Source organism: Toxotes jaculatrix, chromosome 21, assembly GCF_017976425.1.
Source record: "Toxotes jaculatrix isolate fToxJac2 chromosome 21, fToxJac2.pri, whole genome shotgun sequence".
NCBI lineage: Eukaryota > Metazoa > Chordata > Actinopteri > Toxotidae > Toxotes > Toxotes jaculatrix.
In genome coordinates, this window is record NC_054414.1 from 7,838,230 (window position 1) to 7,855,216 (window position 16,987).

General features: G+C 42.8%; 1 protein-coding gene across 1 annotated transcript; it reads left to right on the forward strand.

Moving 5' to 3' along the window:
- The first annotated feature begins 14,441 nt into the window (after positions 1-14,441).
- Positions 14,442-16,393, forward strand: LOC121201263 (parvalbumin, thymic-like). The gene is made up of 4 exons (XM_041067015.1): positions 14,442-14,716; positions 14,919-15,051; positions 15,197-15,306; positions 16,158-16,393. Exons 1-4 carry the CDS (start codon positions 14,656-14,658, stop codon positions 16,184-16,186), a joined length of 333 nt encoding a protein of 110 aa, XP_040922949.1. The 5' UTR covers positions 14,442-14,655; the 3' UTR covers positions 16,187-16,393.
- The last annotated feature ends 594 nt before the right edge of the window (positions 16,394-16,987 follow it).

Genomic DNA, 16,987 nt, shown 5'->3' on the forward strand with positions numbered 1-16,987 from the left:
TTGGGGAAGAGAGAGGGAGAGAGACAGAGAGAGAGAGAGAAGCCATTAAAATCCCTGACTCATCGTAAAAGAGGAGGGAGGTGGGGAGATGAGTTAGAGCTGAAGAGGACGAGATCTGGACGATTAGTCAGTTTTTCCATTAGACCAAGGCTGGCTGTCTGAAAGAAAAACAAGTGTGGATGTCACATTAAGCCACGGTGACAATGAGATGGCCTTTGGCAGAAGGCAGACTGTGTGACAGGAAGGCTGTGGTTCACTGCCACTGTATCATAAAATCTGAATCTACAACTCAATATGCGTGTGTGTGTATATTTACGTGTGTCACTAACCGTTTCTCTCACAGTTCAAGGTCTGACTCGGTGACATGGGTGAGGAAGAGGCAGGTTTGGGACAGAAAGTAACGCTCTGGCCTGGACGGAGCAGTCGTCCAGCTCCGTGTTGGCAGGGAGAGGTTGTAGTGCTGAGAGTGACTGACACACTGAAAATGGCAGTTCTTCTCCAGAGCTGAGAAGTCGTCTTCCCACTCCAAGCCTGCAGGCAGAAACCAACCAAACACGCAATTAGTGACAATGAACTGCCAACAGCCTGCGGCATCTGGATTTAGCAGCACTTACAAACATTTAAGTTTGCTAACCCTTGTAGTGTCCCACCCTGATCTTGTTACACTGTCAGACGCCTTTGTTTGAAATAGATAAGTTAACAGTGAGAAATGTTTTTCTGTCAAGCAGAAAAATAAATATTAATGTGAAAATACTAATATCAAATAAAATTAAACTAAAAGTGCCTCAAAATTTTTATCAAGTACAGTATTTGAGTTAAAGTATTAACTTATGTTAAAGGACCAGTATGTAGGATTTAGTGGCATCTAGCGATGAGGTTACAGGTTGCAACCAACTGAATACTCCTCCCTTTCCAAATGTGTAGAGAAACACAGTGGCCTTCAGGTAATGTAAAAATGCAAAAGGCTCTCTAGCTTGTCCATTCTGGGCTACTGTAGAAACACGGTGGGCGTCGTGGAATATGACGTTCCCCTTGTAGATATGAAGGGCTCATTCTAAGCTAACGAAAACACGATTCTAGTTTCAGGTGACAATAATTATGAATATCATATTCCCTTTCTGGCAACAGATCCCCCTAAATTGTACACACTGGTCCTTTAAGTGCACACAGTTTGTTGTGAATGGTCCTTCAGAATTGTACCACTGTCTTCTAATGTGATATCTGGCCGGTCACAGGAAGAGCTGCTTGGCAGAGACGTGCCGGGTTCAGAGGGCACCTCCACGGTGGGACTCTCCTAAGAAGAAAACAGTGGATGATAACGGGAAAACGAGGGGGTTGGAGGATCAAAGCCTTGATTCTGGTAAGTAAAATGATCTATTATGTAAGTATTTAATTTATTAAAATAAAGTTGAAATATTTTCCCCTTAAACCCCTGAAAATTTGGCAGAAACAAAGCCCAAACCCATCCAAGCCATTGTAGTCATGACAACAGGAGATCAGTACCTGATCGAACAGGTAGACCATGACGTCGTCATCGAAGGACACGCTCTTCCTCGTTTTCACGTTCCTGTCCCTTCCAGATGGTTCTCCTGGATGGCTGTAGCTTTGACGGTATTTCAAAAGACTTTTCCGGGTGCGTATATTCAAATTGTCTCTGACAACCCTTTCACTCTGATCCTCCTCTGAGTTATTGTTGGGATCAGAGGGCGAGTGGACAGAGGAGTTATTTAAATCACTTGAAACATTTTTGTTGTCACTGATACAGCAACCAGTATTCGCTATGAAAGTCCTACAATCTTGAGTGTAACAAATGTCACTAAAAACTCGTGCTGGGATGTCTTCATCACAGAAAATGATAAGCCTGTTTGGAGGATCCATGGTCATAGCATGCTCTTGGGTTGCCAAATTTACATTCTTTGGAATCAAAGTGAAAATGTCCCGCAAATTTAAGATAAGTCTTGTCCACAGGGCCTCCTTTGGACAGTGTTGGGGGGAGAGAGAGAAGGATGATGACCGTGTTACCAAGCTGGATCTGCGGTCAGTGTTCAGGGCTGCACTTCCTCTGATCGGCTGCAGCTCCTCATCGTCCAGTATTATCCGACCTGAAGATGTCCAAAGCTGGAGCTCTTCATTCCTGCATGAATGAGTCCAAGTGAGTCACTGTTCAAACATTTATACAAGTTATAAATCAACCTCCAGTTTAGCGAAAATTATTTGGGCGTAAAACCAAAGGTGAATAGTAAACTACACAAACTGTCTGCTGTAAGCATCATGGTTTGCAATTTTCCCATTGAATCTGGCCTGTTACACTTGCCGTAGTTGTGCATACACTGTTTTCCTGTGCAGTGAGGGTATTTCCTTCGTTTTGAATGTGTGCACTTCAGTTTTACCTCCACAAAATCTGGCTAAACTGTGGCATGTTCTCTGATCATGTGACTGCTCATGTTTTTTGCCCCATGTGACTTTGTTGTAATGATGTCAGCATGTTCCCAGATCTCAGAAATTAACTTGCTAAGTACAAACTTATCATATATTAATGTGTGGTCATTCAAACCTTGGCTGGATCTGACACCCTATACTGGATATGTTTGCTGGAGGGCTAATATTTGTCTTGGTTAGCTTAGATATCTTAGATACCATGTAATTAACAATGTAAGTGACATGGGAAGCAATTCAGCAGTTCAGTGCCATATACCACTCTGTGTTCAGGCACTAAAAGCTATAGCTTGATATTATACCCACCACTGACTGTGATAGTTTAATGCCTGGCCAATGGGAACTTGGTTGTTGATGGTTTGTGTTGCTGGTATGACGACTGCTCCTCTGACCTTTGGGTTATGGTATCTGTGACATGGAGCCACCCTTTCAACACAGCAAACATAAACATGGGACACTTTGCCCTAAGATGATATGCAGACCTTGTCTAAAGATGATCTCCTCTTAAACACAGATATAATTCCATTTCAAAGTCAGCGATGTCTGTTTTTAATCCACAGGCTATTTTAAGAGGTCAGCTGCAGTGCGCAGACAGCCCTCCAGTGTCTGTTAACAACAGGATGTACTAAAACTGATTTGTCAGCCTTTGTCCACTGGATGAAAGAGCGCACACACAAATGCGCACAAACACATACATTATTTGGCCACTCACTCCTGAGCTTGAATAAATATCGGGGCCCATCCATCTGCGGAGACAAAGACGCAATAGGAAACTTTCAGCGCTCTGCAGTAACCAAGCAACCGCTGGATGAGTGACTCAGGAAAGGAAGAGAGGAGCTGACTCACAGCAGCTGTGACGTAAAGGATGTGAAAGGACACACACACATGCACTACTGTACGGCCTCACACAGACAAAAACACACACACTCACACGTATGCAGTAGGCCATGAAGCCTGTAATCTGCCCTGTTTCAGGTAAATTAACACCTCACTGTGTAACAGGTGGAGGGGTTCAAGGAAGGACAGAGCAAAACAGAAACGGCACCCCTTAGGTCCCACCACGTCCACAGAGAAAGACACAAACATATCAAACCCTCAGTGTCTCCGTGTACACAGATCATCAATCACAGTAACAGAAATCAAACTGATACCGTTTATTGTTTCCTTTGTGTCTGCATCCCCTTCTAAAAAGCCAGTTCAAGCCATCCAATGTAATCACCAGTGTGGCTCCACCTCTGAAGTATTCTAACTCTGTAGAAAAAAAGAGAGGAACATGGTTATCAGCTGAGATGCCTCGCTTCGAAATCTTGCTGCATCATGACGCTGCAAAATGTGTTGCAACATGCTTAGTTTCTCTGCAGCCACCATGCATGATACCGGTACATTTCTCCTCCTACCTTGCATTCTGTGAGCCCCACTCATTCCCCCCGGCTTTTACTGCGCGACACAAAGCTCATCGAGGGCACCGAAAGACACAAGCTAAACATATGGACAGGGAGAGGAGACAGAGAGATGCACAGAAAAAGAGAAGAGGATGGGTGAGGGGAGGGGGGATGGAGGGGGGGGGTCAGGCAGGATGGAGACTGAATGAATGAGGGGGAAAGTGAAGAAAGGGGAGTAGATCCGAGGAGGTAAAGGGGGGGAGATGAAAAGAGAGAGAATGAAGGTGATGGAGAGGAAGAGATATGAAAGCATGTGACATAGGGGCAGACAGACAGACAGAGGACAAAGAGCTCACATGTATAGCAGATTCCCTGGAGGCTGCTGGACTTCCTGCAGCAGCACAGCGCAAGATGGGGATCAATAACTTATCTGGTTTAATGTAACACTGCTGCCTCACTGATAGAGAGTAACTGCACTATGGATGCCACTGTCACTTAGGCAACTCTTACTGTACAATACTCCTAATCATTTGATCATATAGACAGAACAACAATGCAAACACCAGTGTGATTATAGCTGTAAAACATGCCAACACACTTCCCTGTTTGATGTGGACATATCCAATGAAAAGTTTATCACATCCACCATTTAAAATGAGAATCTTTTTGTTCTTTAAGGTTCTGTGCTTAAGCACATTAAAATGCAGATTGTCAGATTTAGTCTGGGTGGACATAAAAGAGAACTGTGTGGGAGACATAGCCCCTTTAACACATGGTGCCATAATTGCAAGGATTCAAAAGTAAGTGGGCACTTAGTTAAATGTTTCGTGGGCAGCTGTGTGTCGTTTCATAGTTAGTTCATGTACATAAGAGCTCAAACGTGGCTCAGAGATGACTGAGAGCTGAGAGTTACCATTTAGTCTGAGGAGTTATGGTAATGCTTTTGGATATGCTGTGTGAATACATAGTATATAACTGTGTGAACCAAAGCTGAAGGAGGTTTTTGATAAAGTTTTTATTGTATGTAATATCACCTGTAAAGAGTTAATTTGTTGACCACTTTTGAAGTCATTCCATATCACTCATAACCCCTTTATATTGTGCCTCATTGTGTACAGGTTTCATAACATAATTTGTACAGTGTGAGAAGGTTTGGAAGCCTCATGCAGTAGGTTTAAGGATTCACCTCTTAAAACGTTACCTGCACAAACAGCTCAACACAGTCTTTTCTTTGTTTGCAGACAAATAATATGACGGAAATCTGTGGTTCCCAAAACGGTTCTCGAGGTCCACCAAGGGTCTTTTGTCCTGGGTCGTCAGTAAATCAGGTAGTGGATTAATTCAGCTATTGAATTCCTTTAAAGTTAACAGAACAAATCTTATTTAGATATGAATGGGTATTCTAAATAGTCGTTTCATCCTGACTACTGTATGTATAAGTTAGACGTTACATGCATAGTCTTGTCCAATGCAAACACAACCTGTGTCTCAGATAGTGTTTTGTGGTCTTAAGTGTATATTTTTTAAGTATTTGTAGGTTAAATGCTTGTGGAGCCCCGCAGTGTATGTTTTTTTGTGCATGACCTCACCAGATGCAACAGTGAACATTTGCTCCCTCTTGAGGTTAAAAACGGAATCGCAGGATTTGGCCTGCACCCAGGTAAAAGGCAACTGCAGCTGAGCTCTCTGGCTTGTTCTCAGGCTGTTGAAAAGAAAAACTCACTTGACAATGAGGCTTTTTAAACGTGGTTAAGAAACATTAGGCTGCCACTGATGCAGCTATTACAGTTTTTACTAACAGAAATAAGAATACAACTGATGCTTCTCCTTATAATTCCTACTCCTACTGTCCATGCTCCCTTTGTTTCTGCTGCTGCTGCTGCTGCTGTCAGTTGTACTGCAATATCATTCGTCATCATTATTGTTGTCTCATTATCATCATGTAACTTCCAAGCACACACGGTTTGTTAGGAAGTTCCTGCAGGTATAGTCCTTCCCCTGGCAACAAAATCACTGATGCTGGAGTTCTGCTTTACACACCCAGGCAGCATCAGGATGTTGTTCCCAGGAGGCAACAACGCCACCATTCAGTCCATCTCTGGATCCCAAGAGGAAGGGGAAGCGAGAGAAAAGAGACAGGTAAGGAAGGAAAACATGAGGAAAAGAGACATTGAGATGGACAGATGGTGCTTCCTTTCAGAATTCTTGTCTTCATCCTCATTTCTGCTGTTCCTTATCTTCTCTCTTCCCCTCTCCTCGTTCCTATTCAGTCGTCCTCTGAGGCATCGTGTCACCCGGCAACCTGCACCCACAGACCCATATCAGGTCAACCAAGGCACCCTGACTGCTCACAATACAGTGTTTCAGTACAGTCAACTCTTTTTTCACTGGACTTAGCAGTACACATGAGGATGTGATACAGTCGAGGAGGCAAAAGCCTTCTCCCTGGCACAAAATGAGAGCTGGTTCCGGTCTATTTCACATTCTATTTTCACATTGAATCATGATTAATGTTCCCTGTCTGAGTTTCTCATAATCTGATATCTCGACAACTTTAGTATCTATAAATGTCAGATGAATGAGTAATATGTCTTTGGTTTCAGGCGCTCTGGATGACTGGGAAGAAGCTGAGGAAACCCTCACAGTTGTATTTTATTATCTGATATAGTTTATTTAAGCACGGGATACATCTTCTTTACTGATCTTCTGCTTCTGAAGCCAAAGCTATGCTGAAAGTCATTAAGGCGGCTAAATTGGTTTCCAACCAGCCAGTGGTCTGTCTGGCCAGCTCCCTTATCATGACTACAGAGAAATGGCGCCATTCCATGAGTCTCTGCAGAATACAGGGAAACTTGACCTCACAGCAATTAACAGGTGAACTAGTAAAAAGAACATGTCTGTTGTGCTAAAGAGGGTGAGAACAAGCCCAAACGCTGAGGTGGAACTCCAGCTTGAAATTTTTGAATTAATTGGTATGGGCCTGCTGTGTCTCACTGCTCCAATTGAGTTGTAACATGCAAAGTATATGCCAAAAGAACCGTGCAACTATCCTTTTACACTGCAGGCGCAGAATCATATCCAGCCCGCAGACGGCAAGTGACACCAAACAATCCGTGAGAGGAGGGTAATTGGAGATCATTGGGCTTATTCTGAGCATGCCAAATACACCATGCTTGAAGCCTGAAGAGGACATATGGAGCTCCAGTCTCCAAAGTCACTGTCCGACACCAGTGGAATGGGCCACTGCAAAGCACTATGGGTAATATGGGTAAATGAAACATCCAGTCAGGACGCTGGTTGTGCTGTTTGCAGCCTTTATTTGGACACAGCAGGGTCTCATGGCTGCAAAGGAGAGAAGCTGAGAAGGAGTGAAATGTGACACTAATATGACAACATACAGGGTGGTAAATATGTCACTGATATGTACACATTTGTTCAAGGTGCGTGGCTTCAGCGGTAATAAAACCGTAACTTCCTCTGTTGTTAATATGTAAAAGAAGCTGGGGAACTTTTTTTTATTTTTGAAGCCTTTATCAAGCCAGGGTGCAGCTCTGGCTTTTATCATTGTTGTGAACTGAATGACTGATTTGTTGCAGATCAGAACTGGCTGGGGCCACACGGCAGAGAGCCACGCCGTAAACTCCCTTTGTAGGAAGAGAAGACTTTTCTCTGATGCGGGAGATTATAGGGTCTTAAAAGTGTTTGCTGACAGAGTGTCTTTAATATGATGACATAAAAGTGTAATCCATCTCAGATCGCTGCCTGAGTATTTATGAGCCTCTGTTGACAGCAGTACACCTGCTCTTTCCCCAGTCCTGACATGGGAACAGTGCCCACCTGGACTAGCACCAGTGCTGCCAAGGCCACTGCCAAATTGGGAGAAGTGTGAGTGTGTGTGAGTGTAAAGAGTTGGGGAGTGTGTGTTTGTATGAAGACGCATAGTGAGACAGAGATAGAGGGGAGAGGGAGCTGTGTGTGGATGGGAGGAATCTGTGTGTGTGGACTGGGGGGGTGAGCGAGTCTATCTTTACTCATTTCCTGGTTCTATAAGAACATGGATTACTGAGAGTCCCCTATTACTCCATCATTCACCACATAGAATCCCTTTCATGACAGAGGGAGGAATAAATATCCCTTCTACCAGACGTTCTTTTTACGAGGGGTGATTGATAAGTTGGTGGTCTAAGGTGGAAGGAGTCAATTTTAGAAAGTCCACTGGTCGTATAGTATGCATTTGTAAAAGGGATCTGCATATGGACCAGAAAGTGGTCCGCAGCACCGATGACGTCATCTGGACAGCACTGAGCTCCTTCTTCATTTGGAGGAGAGGTAGTAGCCTGACGGTGCCAAATCAGGTTAAATCAGGCCAAGGGCCTCCCTGGGTGATAAGCCCTTGAGACCGAGGTAGCGGATGACTGCACGAAGGCCGATGTTGCCTATGTTCTCGGGCAGTGCTGACTGTGCAATTTTCAATTACCCGAAACAGAAAAACCACATAAGTTATTCACTTCGAACTTTCTGCAGAATCACTCAAAGAGTTGAACTGCATGTGCATGAGTTGACAGCTGTGTTACTCATCTTCTTCTACCTCAGGCCACCATCTCATCAATCACCATTTGAAGATCCAAAATATGTTCAGTTGGGGTGTTTTTATGCAGAGTTAGGGGGAATGTCACTGATGGTCAATAAGAACGACACTAACACAAGATGATTGCATCAAAATGTGAAACCAAAGTAGACAAATGGCCACTTTAAAGCTCTCATTTGCATTGCAGATTTTGGTTTCAGCTGTGAGATTCTGAGTGTAAATAAAAGTTCACTTGATGCAACTTCCTGCAAATAGTTCTGCAAAATGCAAAAGAGGCATTTTGAAAAAAAAATGCCTTAAAATCCAAAGTTCAAATGATTCACAAAAAACATATTAAAAAACAAAATAATCATCAACATGATAACTAAAAGCAGAAATGTTGTTATTGTCTTTGTTTAAAACGTCTCTGCAAAATGTCATTGCAGCTGCCTACCACTGGACGGCAGAAGAGTGAAGGAGTTTACCTCGGTGGGGATGAGATGACCCAGGATTTCACAGTCAAGCAAGCTGTGAAAACAAAGGTATAGCTGTAGCTGTGATTAAGAAAATGAATTTTAAAGTATTTCTGTTACCCTGCTTTTTTTCTTTTCTTTTCTTTTTCTTTTTCTTTTTTTGCTTTTCTGTGTGTGTTTCTCTGGAAACACCTGCAAGCTTCGTCTTCCTGAATGTGCAGAAAAAGGCAACAGCTTTTAACACTAAACCGTTATATCAGTCTGGTACTAAAACCAGTGGTGAAAGACCTGTGCCTGTCTGTCACTTTGTGCGAGGCCCCTTTCACTTTCTGCACTTGTGCCATTTAAAAGGTTGAGCGATGAGCCCGACAATGTATGTAAACACTTACCTCATCCCGTCCTGTAATCAAACCACGACGAAGGGGAGCAGCTAAGCAGGGCAAAATGATATTTCGGCAACAACATAAAGTTAACACACAGCTGCCGCACACACAAGTGAGAAGGAATTTACTTGAAATGTCGGGACCTCAGGCAGGCAAAGAGACGGTGGGAAAAGTGGTGAAAAGCGCAACTGTGACCTCTGACCTGTACGAACACACTCACATAGGCACAGAAGCTTGAACACGCACAGGCCGAGACAGCTGTGCGACTTCTCGACCGGTTTGAAGTGTTTATGGAGGAGCTGAGATTGAGCGCTCGTTGACAGAGCTCTCATTTACACACAAACACACAACCCTGATCAGATAAGAGCAGATCTGTTTCAGCGGCTAATCTTAAATGTGATGAGGCTCACAGGGGCCTGTGGCATTCAAATATACAGAAATATCTTTATTTGGGAATCGGGCACTGCCCAGGGGTATATCACACTACCTCACACTATAGGAACATGAAACAGGACACTGTGCTTTCATGTCAAACCTTTCCTTTTTTATATGGAGACTTATTTTGACTTGTAGATCCCGGTAACTGCTATATGGGCTCTGTAACAAAGAGAAAAGGCTGCTTTGGAGGAAGATATTTTGGGAAAGGTCTTAACCTGTTGGTGTATCAGTGTCAGTCGTTCTGTGTCCCATGCATCCATCTGTTCAGCACACTTATAAATCCAGCCTGAGCCTCTCTCCCTGACACCACTATCACCCTCCGTCCTCTCCTCAGAGACGTCTGAGGGAGTCCCTGACCCCCACCCCCCTACTCCCCTACCCCCTCCCGAAACCATCAACCCCCGTCAGCCTGTACTATCCCAGGACAAATCCTATCTGTTGCATCTTAAGCTGGCTGGTATTCGTCAGGGCCCGATCCAGTTGCACAGCAGCAAATTTTTAAGTCAAAAAAATGTAATGAGTCAGGATTATACCTTAGTTACGGCTCAAACAGTTCAGAAACAGAGCGGCCAAGACCAAGGGCATAGAGAGGTGCTCAGACACAACGTCAGATTACTATTGCTGCCGTCCACCAACGCTGCAACATAAAAGCACTTATATGACTGAGACGTTTTTTTCTGTGTTAAAGGTAAAGTTCGGCAGTTGGGGGAATATTAATTTTTTGCAAAATTCATATTACTCTCATTTCTGTATACTAAATATGAAGCTGCTACCACTGCTAGGCTAATGTAGATTAGACTGGAAACAGGGTGTTATGTACTGTATTGAATTTCTTGGCCAGAAGCCTTGATTGTCTGGAAGCTGGTTCAAGAAATAGTTTAGCACTTGTAAAACAGTGAATTGTTGTTTTTGCACTTTGGTTTTTGTGTGGATTAAATAAAAAAGATATGATGTAAATAGTAATCTCATAACTGTGCTGCTAGGCAGATTTTTTGACGACTGGACAGAGCCAGGCTGTTTCCAGTGTTCGTGCTAAGCTGGGTTACCCAGCCTCTAGCTCTTGCTTCGTATTTAGCATACAGACAAGGGAATGGTTCTGATCTTCTCTGCTAAGTTAAGCAGACTTTCTATGACTTTTTTTGGGGATATTTTTTGAGTATGGAGAACTCATATTACAATTGTTTAGTCATGATGCCACGTTTCTATGTCAAATAACTCTCCAAAGAAATCCACTGTACTTTTACTTGTAGTATAGCACACCAACGTTATCCCACTCTTCTGGAGCGATAGTTACATAAGTCAGGATCCTCAGGGTGGTTAGACCACTACGGTTTGCCACCTGTATCTTTTGCTCTTATTCCTACATATTGATTTAAAAGTGAAGGGAAAAAAATTATCTTCAGTGTCATCACAGCACAGTACTATATTATATGAGGGGGACAATTCTGATTCTGACTCAGTGTGTGTGCTTTTGCAAGAATCTCAGCAAAGTTTGTCTCCTTTTTTTTCTTACTTTAGTAAACTGCACATGCACACTGCAGATGCATGCACAGATCCAAATAAAGACACATGCATTGACATACTGTACTGTACACTGAATACTGTAGATACATGTACAGACAAACTCACACAGATCCAGTGTTGAGTGATTCATGTCAAAACACAGTAGGGTAGCAAAGAGAGCGGCATGCACACAGGAACACACACATGCACAGACACAAAGTCCAAGTGCCGCAGACAACCACACATTTAAGCTTGAAAGACTGGTGCCAAAACAGAAGAGTGAGATAAAACCGTTAGCAAAGACAAGGGTAGTGGTGGTGGGTGGAGCTTTAAGTGTGTGTTGGAGGGGTTATGGCTGAATTTGAGAGTGTCACTGGCATGCCCACACCACAGCTGGTCAGTTAGAAATAGATAAAGCAGTAACTGAGCCCAGGAAAAAGGAGGAGCAACCACTTTCCTCAGGGATGCATGGATGAACAGGGAGCCTCTCCTCTTGTCTGTCTCTGTCTCTGTCTGAGAAGCCAAACGTTTCCAACATTACAGAGGGGACTTAAAGATTTAGTTTAGCATGCAGCAGGACATTAAGTTTAACCTGATGACATTATCTTTTATCGGAATTAAAATGGAGTCCAAGATAAATTGTTTCTACTGAAGGCATTGCACACTGAGTGGCTGCCTGAAATCTGACACATGCTGCTCTAAACATATTTTAAAGCTATTCTGTCCACACAGTGAAGGTTAAAGGTCAATATAAGAACATCAGGCTGAATATGGGATTTCTCATTTAGTGCCTGTTAAAAAAAATGACTTGATCTAGTGATGATCTAGTGATAGAGAACATTTCCAGTCTTCAGCACTACAGTAATACTCAGTACCAACGCATGACAGAAGTGATTTAAATATTTATTTTAGCACACGTTAGTGGTGACAGACAGAGTAGACTAGTTGTGTACATCCTCAGCCTCAAATGCAGGAGCGGCCCGGTTAACAAAACATAGCTGTGTTTGAAACTATTCCAGTTACTCAGGAAAATAATTAAATGGTAAATGGACTTCACTAAAATGATGGTGGCAAAGCTGTTCTACAAATGCTGTTAAGTGGGAGAAATCTGTCTTGCTCAAAGACACCTCAATGTGTAGACTAGAGGAGAAAACAGGATTGAGATATAAACACATGAGGAATAGTGAAGCAACAGTCTGAAACCGTGATGCAGAAAGGAGGAGGGACACAAAGGCAAACGTGCTGGTAAACAGAAAGTGAGACACACACCGACAAAAATGCAGAGAATGATACCACTAACTTAGATGTGTCTGTGTCATGTGCTCACTGAAACACAGAAGGTATGCACTGATTACCACCAGAGCTGTAAACGCTACAGAAAGCTAATTTTTCTGTAAGGAAGATTAAAACTTTGTTGGTGGTTTATCTGTTTTAGATTTTAACAGCATAAATTATAAAGCCCCTCAGTCTTCTTGGTTGTTTATTACTGATAATACACAATTGTGAATTCATGACACAATGGTGATGGACACTATAGGGGAAAAACTGCCTTGTGAGACAAATCTCATATAATAAATCCGTGCAAAAGCCATTTTGTGTGAATGCATCTATGATGCTTCCTGTCAAAGTTTTGTTGAGCAACACAGTCCCTCCAGATAAGCTTTGTATCAACATCTCATAGATACACAGAAAAACAAGAATGTATCCAGTGCTGACTGAATATGAAAGGCTCTTTAGTTTGTGTGAAGTGCAACCTGCCATCTGTTAGTGTAATACCTACCTCTGTTGGTTTCCACATCTTGAGCTGACTTACTCAGTATTTCCCAACTTGAAGAATGAAATTAAAAAGATTGTATTTCATGCAGTTGAAAGTATAAAGATCCAGATCCAGGCCAAGTCCAGAAAGTCCAAAACCCATTTATATGTACTCACAAAATGCATTATTTGTCTTTAACTTGTCCCATTCGCATTTCAAGCCACTCCCTGTGAAGTTTGCTGTCATGGAGCAAGACTTTTCTTAGGCGCGAGAGACAAAAAAAAGTTTTCTATCTATGCAGAAAATCTGTAGAGTAATCTTCCCTGTTCCTGTTGCTCACACTCCCTCACAGCTGCGAGTACCTGTCAAGAAAACAACAAATTGAAACAAAGTCCCCCAAAGCACTACGTGCTCAGGACCGTCACCCCGTAACCATCCATCTCTCTTTGTGTCTGTCTTTTCCTCTCTGTCCCATCCCCCTCTTCCTCCTCTCATCCACCGCTCCATCACGCAGGAAGCCTGGTCTTCCTGAAAACAAGCATCGGAGCATGGAAAGGGACAAGGCCGACGGGGGGCAGGTACTTGAGGGGGAACAGAGGATGTTTTTGTCGTTCCTCTGCCCCTCTGCTTGCTGCAGGCCTCACTGTAGTCCATCCTGAGGAAGTAGGGCTCACGTCACTCTGGCCATGCTTTGGGCCCACACGTGCTGCCTGGTTGGGCTGGTGTGACGCAGCCCTGCAGAAGCCCCTCACACATGGGAGCTACAAAGACATTTGTGGACTGAAACTGTGGAAAACACAGCTTTTCAAATCATAATAGTGTTAACAAGCAGGACAAAGTCAACATGAATTCACATGGACTGCATTCCACTCACACAAAAGGGGTCAAATGTGGTGTAGAGAGATACCGTGAGGAGCGTTTGTGTTTTGTCAGAACAAAAGTCTATAACTTTGCCAGCTCACCACGCTCCCTTTCCTGCATGTGATAGTTGCAAACTGCCAAGGCACCTACAAGTGTGGGAATTCCTCAGCAGGTGGTTTTCCACAGAGTCCCATTGATTGATTTATAGTACAACAACAACAAAAAAATGCAACCAGTAAATATGCAACCAGTAGATGTTGTATTTTTGTTTTTCTCACTCGTGTGAGAAAAGAGCTCTTCATATGCTAAATGTAGCATGTGAGAAACAATGTGGCTGTGAGTGGAGCTAGCTCCATGGAGCACAGCCTGAAAGTGACAGAGGCCATAATAACAGGATGTTTACAGCCTGAGGAAACACTGCCAGCGACGACCGCAGGCAGGCAGCAACTGTAGCTGGAAACACTAGCGAACAGGAAATGCAGGCCAGCCAGGTTCCCTCCACATGCACCGAATATAACCTCACTGACTACTGTTTTGTTTACAGACAGATGCAGCCTGACTGGGGTCTGTTTAAGTTGATTGAAATCCACTATGACCTCTGAACCCTGTGGAGAAACCGCGTTTTAAAACGTAGTTGTGCAATGGCAGGATTCTCTGTCTTTCAGCCTCCCTTTCACACACACGCACACGATGGCTGAAGTGGTCAGCTGCAGGTGACAGCAGACAGAAGGACACTGGTGGTTTCTGACACTGGGGGGTGAAGCCTATTCACTGTCACCAGTTGTTTCTTTCTGCCCATCAGTGGTCACATATTACACCAGGCAGCAACATCCACCACAACAGAGTCTCCACGATCATGGCTATTACCGACTTTCTAGCAGCCTCAGACATCACTTCAGCTATTAATGCTTGTAAAGGTGAGGAGGCAATTGTGTTTGGGGTATATGTTATATATTCTGTTATATAATGACGTATTGCTTTTGCCCCAGGATGGGAGGCCTTTGTTGTTCTTTCACTGTAGTTACATGATGCTTCAAAGCACAGGGGTGCTAATTGTTGGGCAATGTAATTTTGATTTACTGGATCTAATTAAGTTTTATCTGTCGTTTTTACTTTCAGCAAAGGATTCCTTTAGCCCGAAGATGTTTTTCAAAACAGTGGGTTTATCCAAAAAAACTCCAACAGAGATCGAGAGGGTCTTTAAGATTTTGGACCAGGACAAAAGTGGCTACATAGAACAGGATGAGTTACAGTTGAGTTTTACACAAATGTTCCATCCCATGTATCGAGCTGTATTTCAGCAAACTGTTGGTAGTTTTCTGAGAACAGAAAAGGACCATCCTTTCTGTACGCTTGACTTTCTCTCACTGCAGCGCTATCTCCTTGCTCTCCATCAGGCTGTTCCTGCAGAACTTTGTCAAAGGAGCAAGGCCCCTGACCGCAGCCGAGACCAGAGCTTTCCTCCTGGAGGGAGACTCAGATGGAGATGGGAAGATCGGCTGGGAAGGTAGGCAGGTTTTCTGTTTTCATCATGGCGTTGTCAGGAAAAGGAGCTCAGCATGTCCTACAGAGGTGACTAAGGTCAGAGCCAGTTTTTTTCAATTAAGACTGGAGTAAAAAATGTGAAGAATGGGACACATTTGTTAAAGCTACTTACTACTACTTAGAATAAAATGTAGGGTGTAACCTTCAGGCAGCTCTCAAGCATGATCACCTAATTTAAATCCCGAGTAAGAGGTGAAATGGTCAATCAGATAAGGAGTCACTCCTTTTTATTAACAACAGCCAAACACATTTAGAATGTATAAAAAACAAACACTGATGAAATAATAGGAAACTGGGTGAAATGGAAGCAAAAAGAAAACCAAATGACGTCAGAACAAACCAGATAAGCAAAACAATAAGGGAAAAGGGAAATTTAGTATCTCATTGGGAAGTGGAGACAAGTAAGTACGTTATTGCAAACAAAATCAATTCCAAAGTCTCCTACAACTGACTTTTAACCAACCTAAGGGGCCCCGTGGAGCTCCCTTAAATTTAAAAGCATTTTTAACTATGATAAATTAAGAACCTAAAAGCCTGAAAAAGTCAGAATCAATTGTCAAAATAGAACAGAGATAAATACTTTAAATATGTTAATCTTTCTTTTCAACCCTATGTTGTCTTTCACTTTGTTGCTAAGCAGTTGAAGTGCAGGTACAACAATCACCTCAAGTGTCACTGCCAGGGCAACACACTTCAGTATGTTGGGTCATGTTTGCAGTCGTAGATGGATGCACAAAGGTGTTTTTTTACCAGAAGAATTTGGAGGGAAAAAATTGAACATGTTTAAAATTCAGTTTTTCTTTCTTTTTTCAGAGTTTTCTGCACTGGTCAAGTCTTCATAAGGGCCAGCATGATCTTGATGATTCGTTGTATGGTGATGAGCTCAGGGTGGACCTCTTTTTATAATGTGTCCTAGCTGCAGAAGATTAAATGGACTCATCCAGGGATCCTATGTGTTTAGAGTCATAAAGTAAAATATATCATAGTTTAAATGGGAAATAATAAACTCAAGTCTTTCCCTGCCAGAAGAGTTCATAAATAAACCTGCTCTTCACCATTAAGTATTAATGTGTTTGGTTGGTTGTTTTTTTTTTTTTGTGTGTGTGCTCGCATCCAGCCAGAGCCTGGTCAGGATGAGCTGAATTCTCTCTCATGATTTGATGTTATATTGAGCACTGGGAGAGGTCCAGCCTTTCCGGGGGCCGGGAGGTTTTGGTTTCTCCGAATAACGACACGAGCAACTTTCCACTGTGCAAATGAAGTGTTTGTCATTCTGGCAGCCTCAATTGGACACCTTAGATGGAATAATTCGGTGTGAATTATATGTTTACACTTAGACAACATGTGCACGACATTTAGCCCACTTTCTTTGAAATAATTGCACTGGTGAAAATGTGATATTTCATTATTTACTACCATAAAACTTAATAAATTAAGACTTAGCTCTTCATGCCCAAATATGGCGCTGAACAAGCTGACGGTGGATATAAACCAGTATAATGTGATTTGATCTCTCTCATCACATTATCACATGACATGAGTGATGCACGCTGCAGTTCCCGGTAGTCATGGGAAAAAAATGCATTACTTTCAATTTGCAGTTTGCACAAAGCTAATACAGCATAAAGCTCAGGCTTCACACA

Excerpts from the sequence above, each read along its gene's own strand:
- LOC121201263 (XM_041067015.1), top strand. The coding sequence starts at position 14,656 with ATGGCTATTACCGACTTTCTAGCAGCCTCAGACATCACTTCAGCTATT. Across the intron at positions 14,717-14,918 it reads AGCTATTAATGCTTGTAAAG|CAAAGGATTCCTTTAGCCCG; the intron begins GTGAGGAGGCAA and ends TTTTACTTTCAG. Across the intron at positions 15,052-15,196 it reads ATAGAACAGGATGAGTTACA|GCTGTTCCTGCAGAACTTTG; the intron begins GTTGAGTTTTAC and ends GCTCTCCATCAG.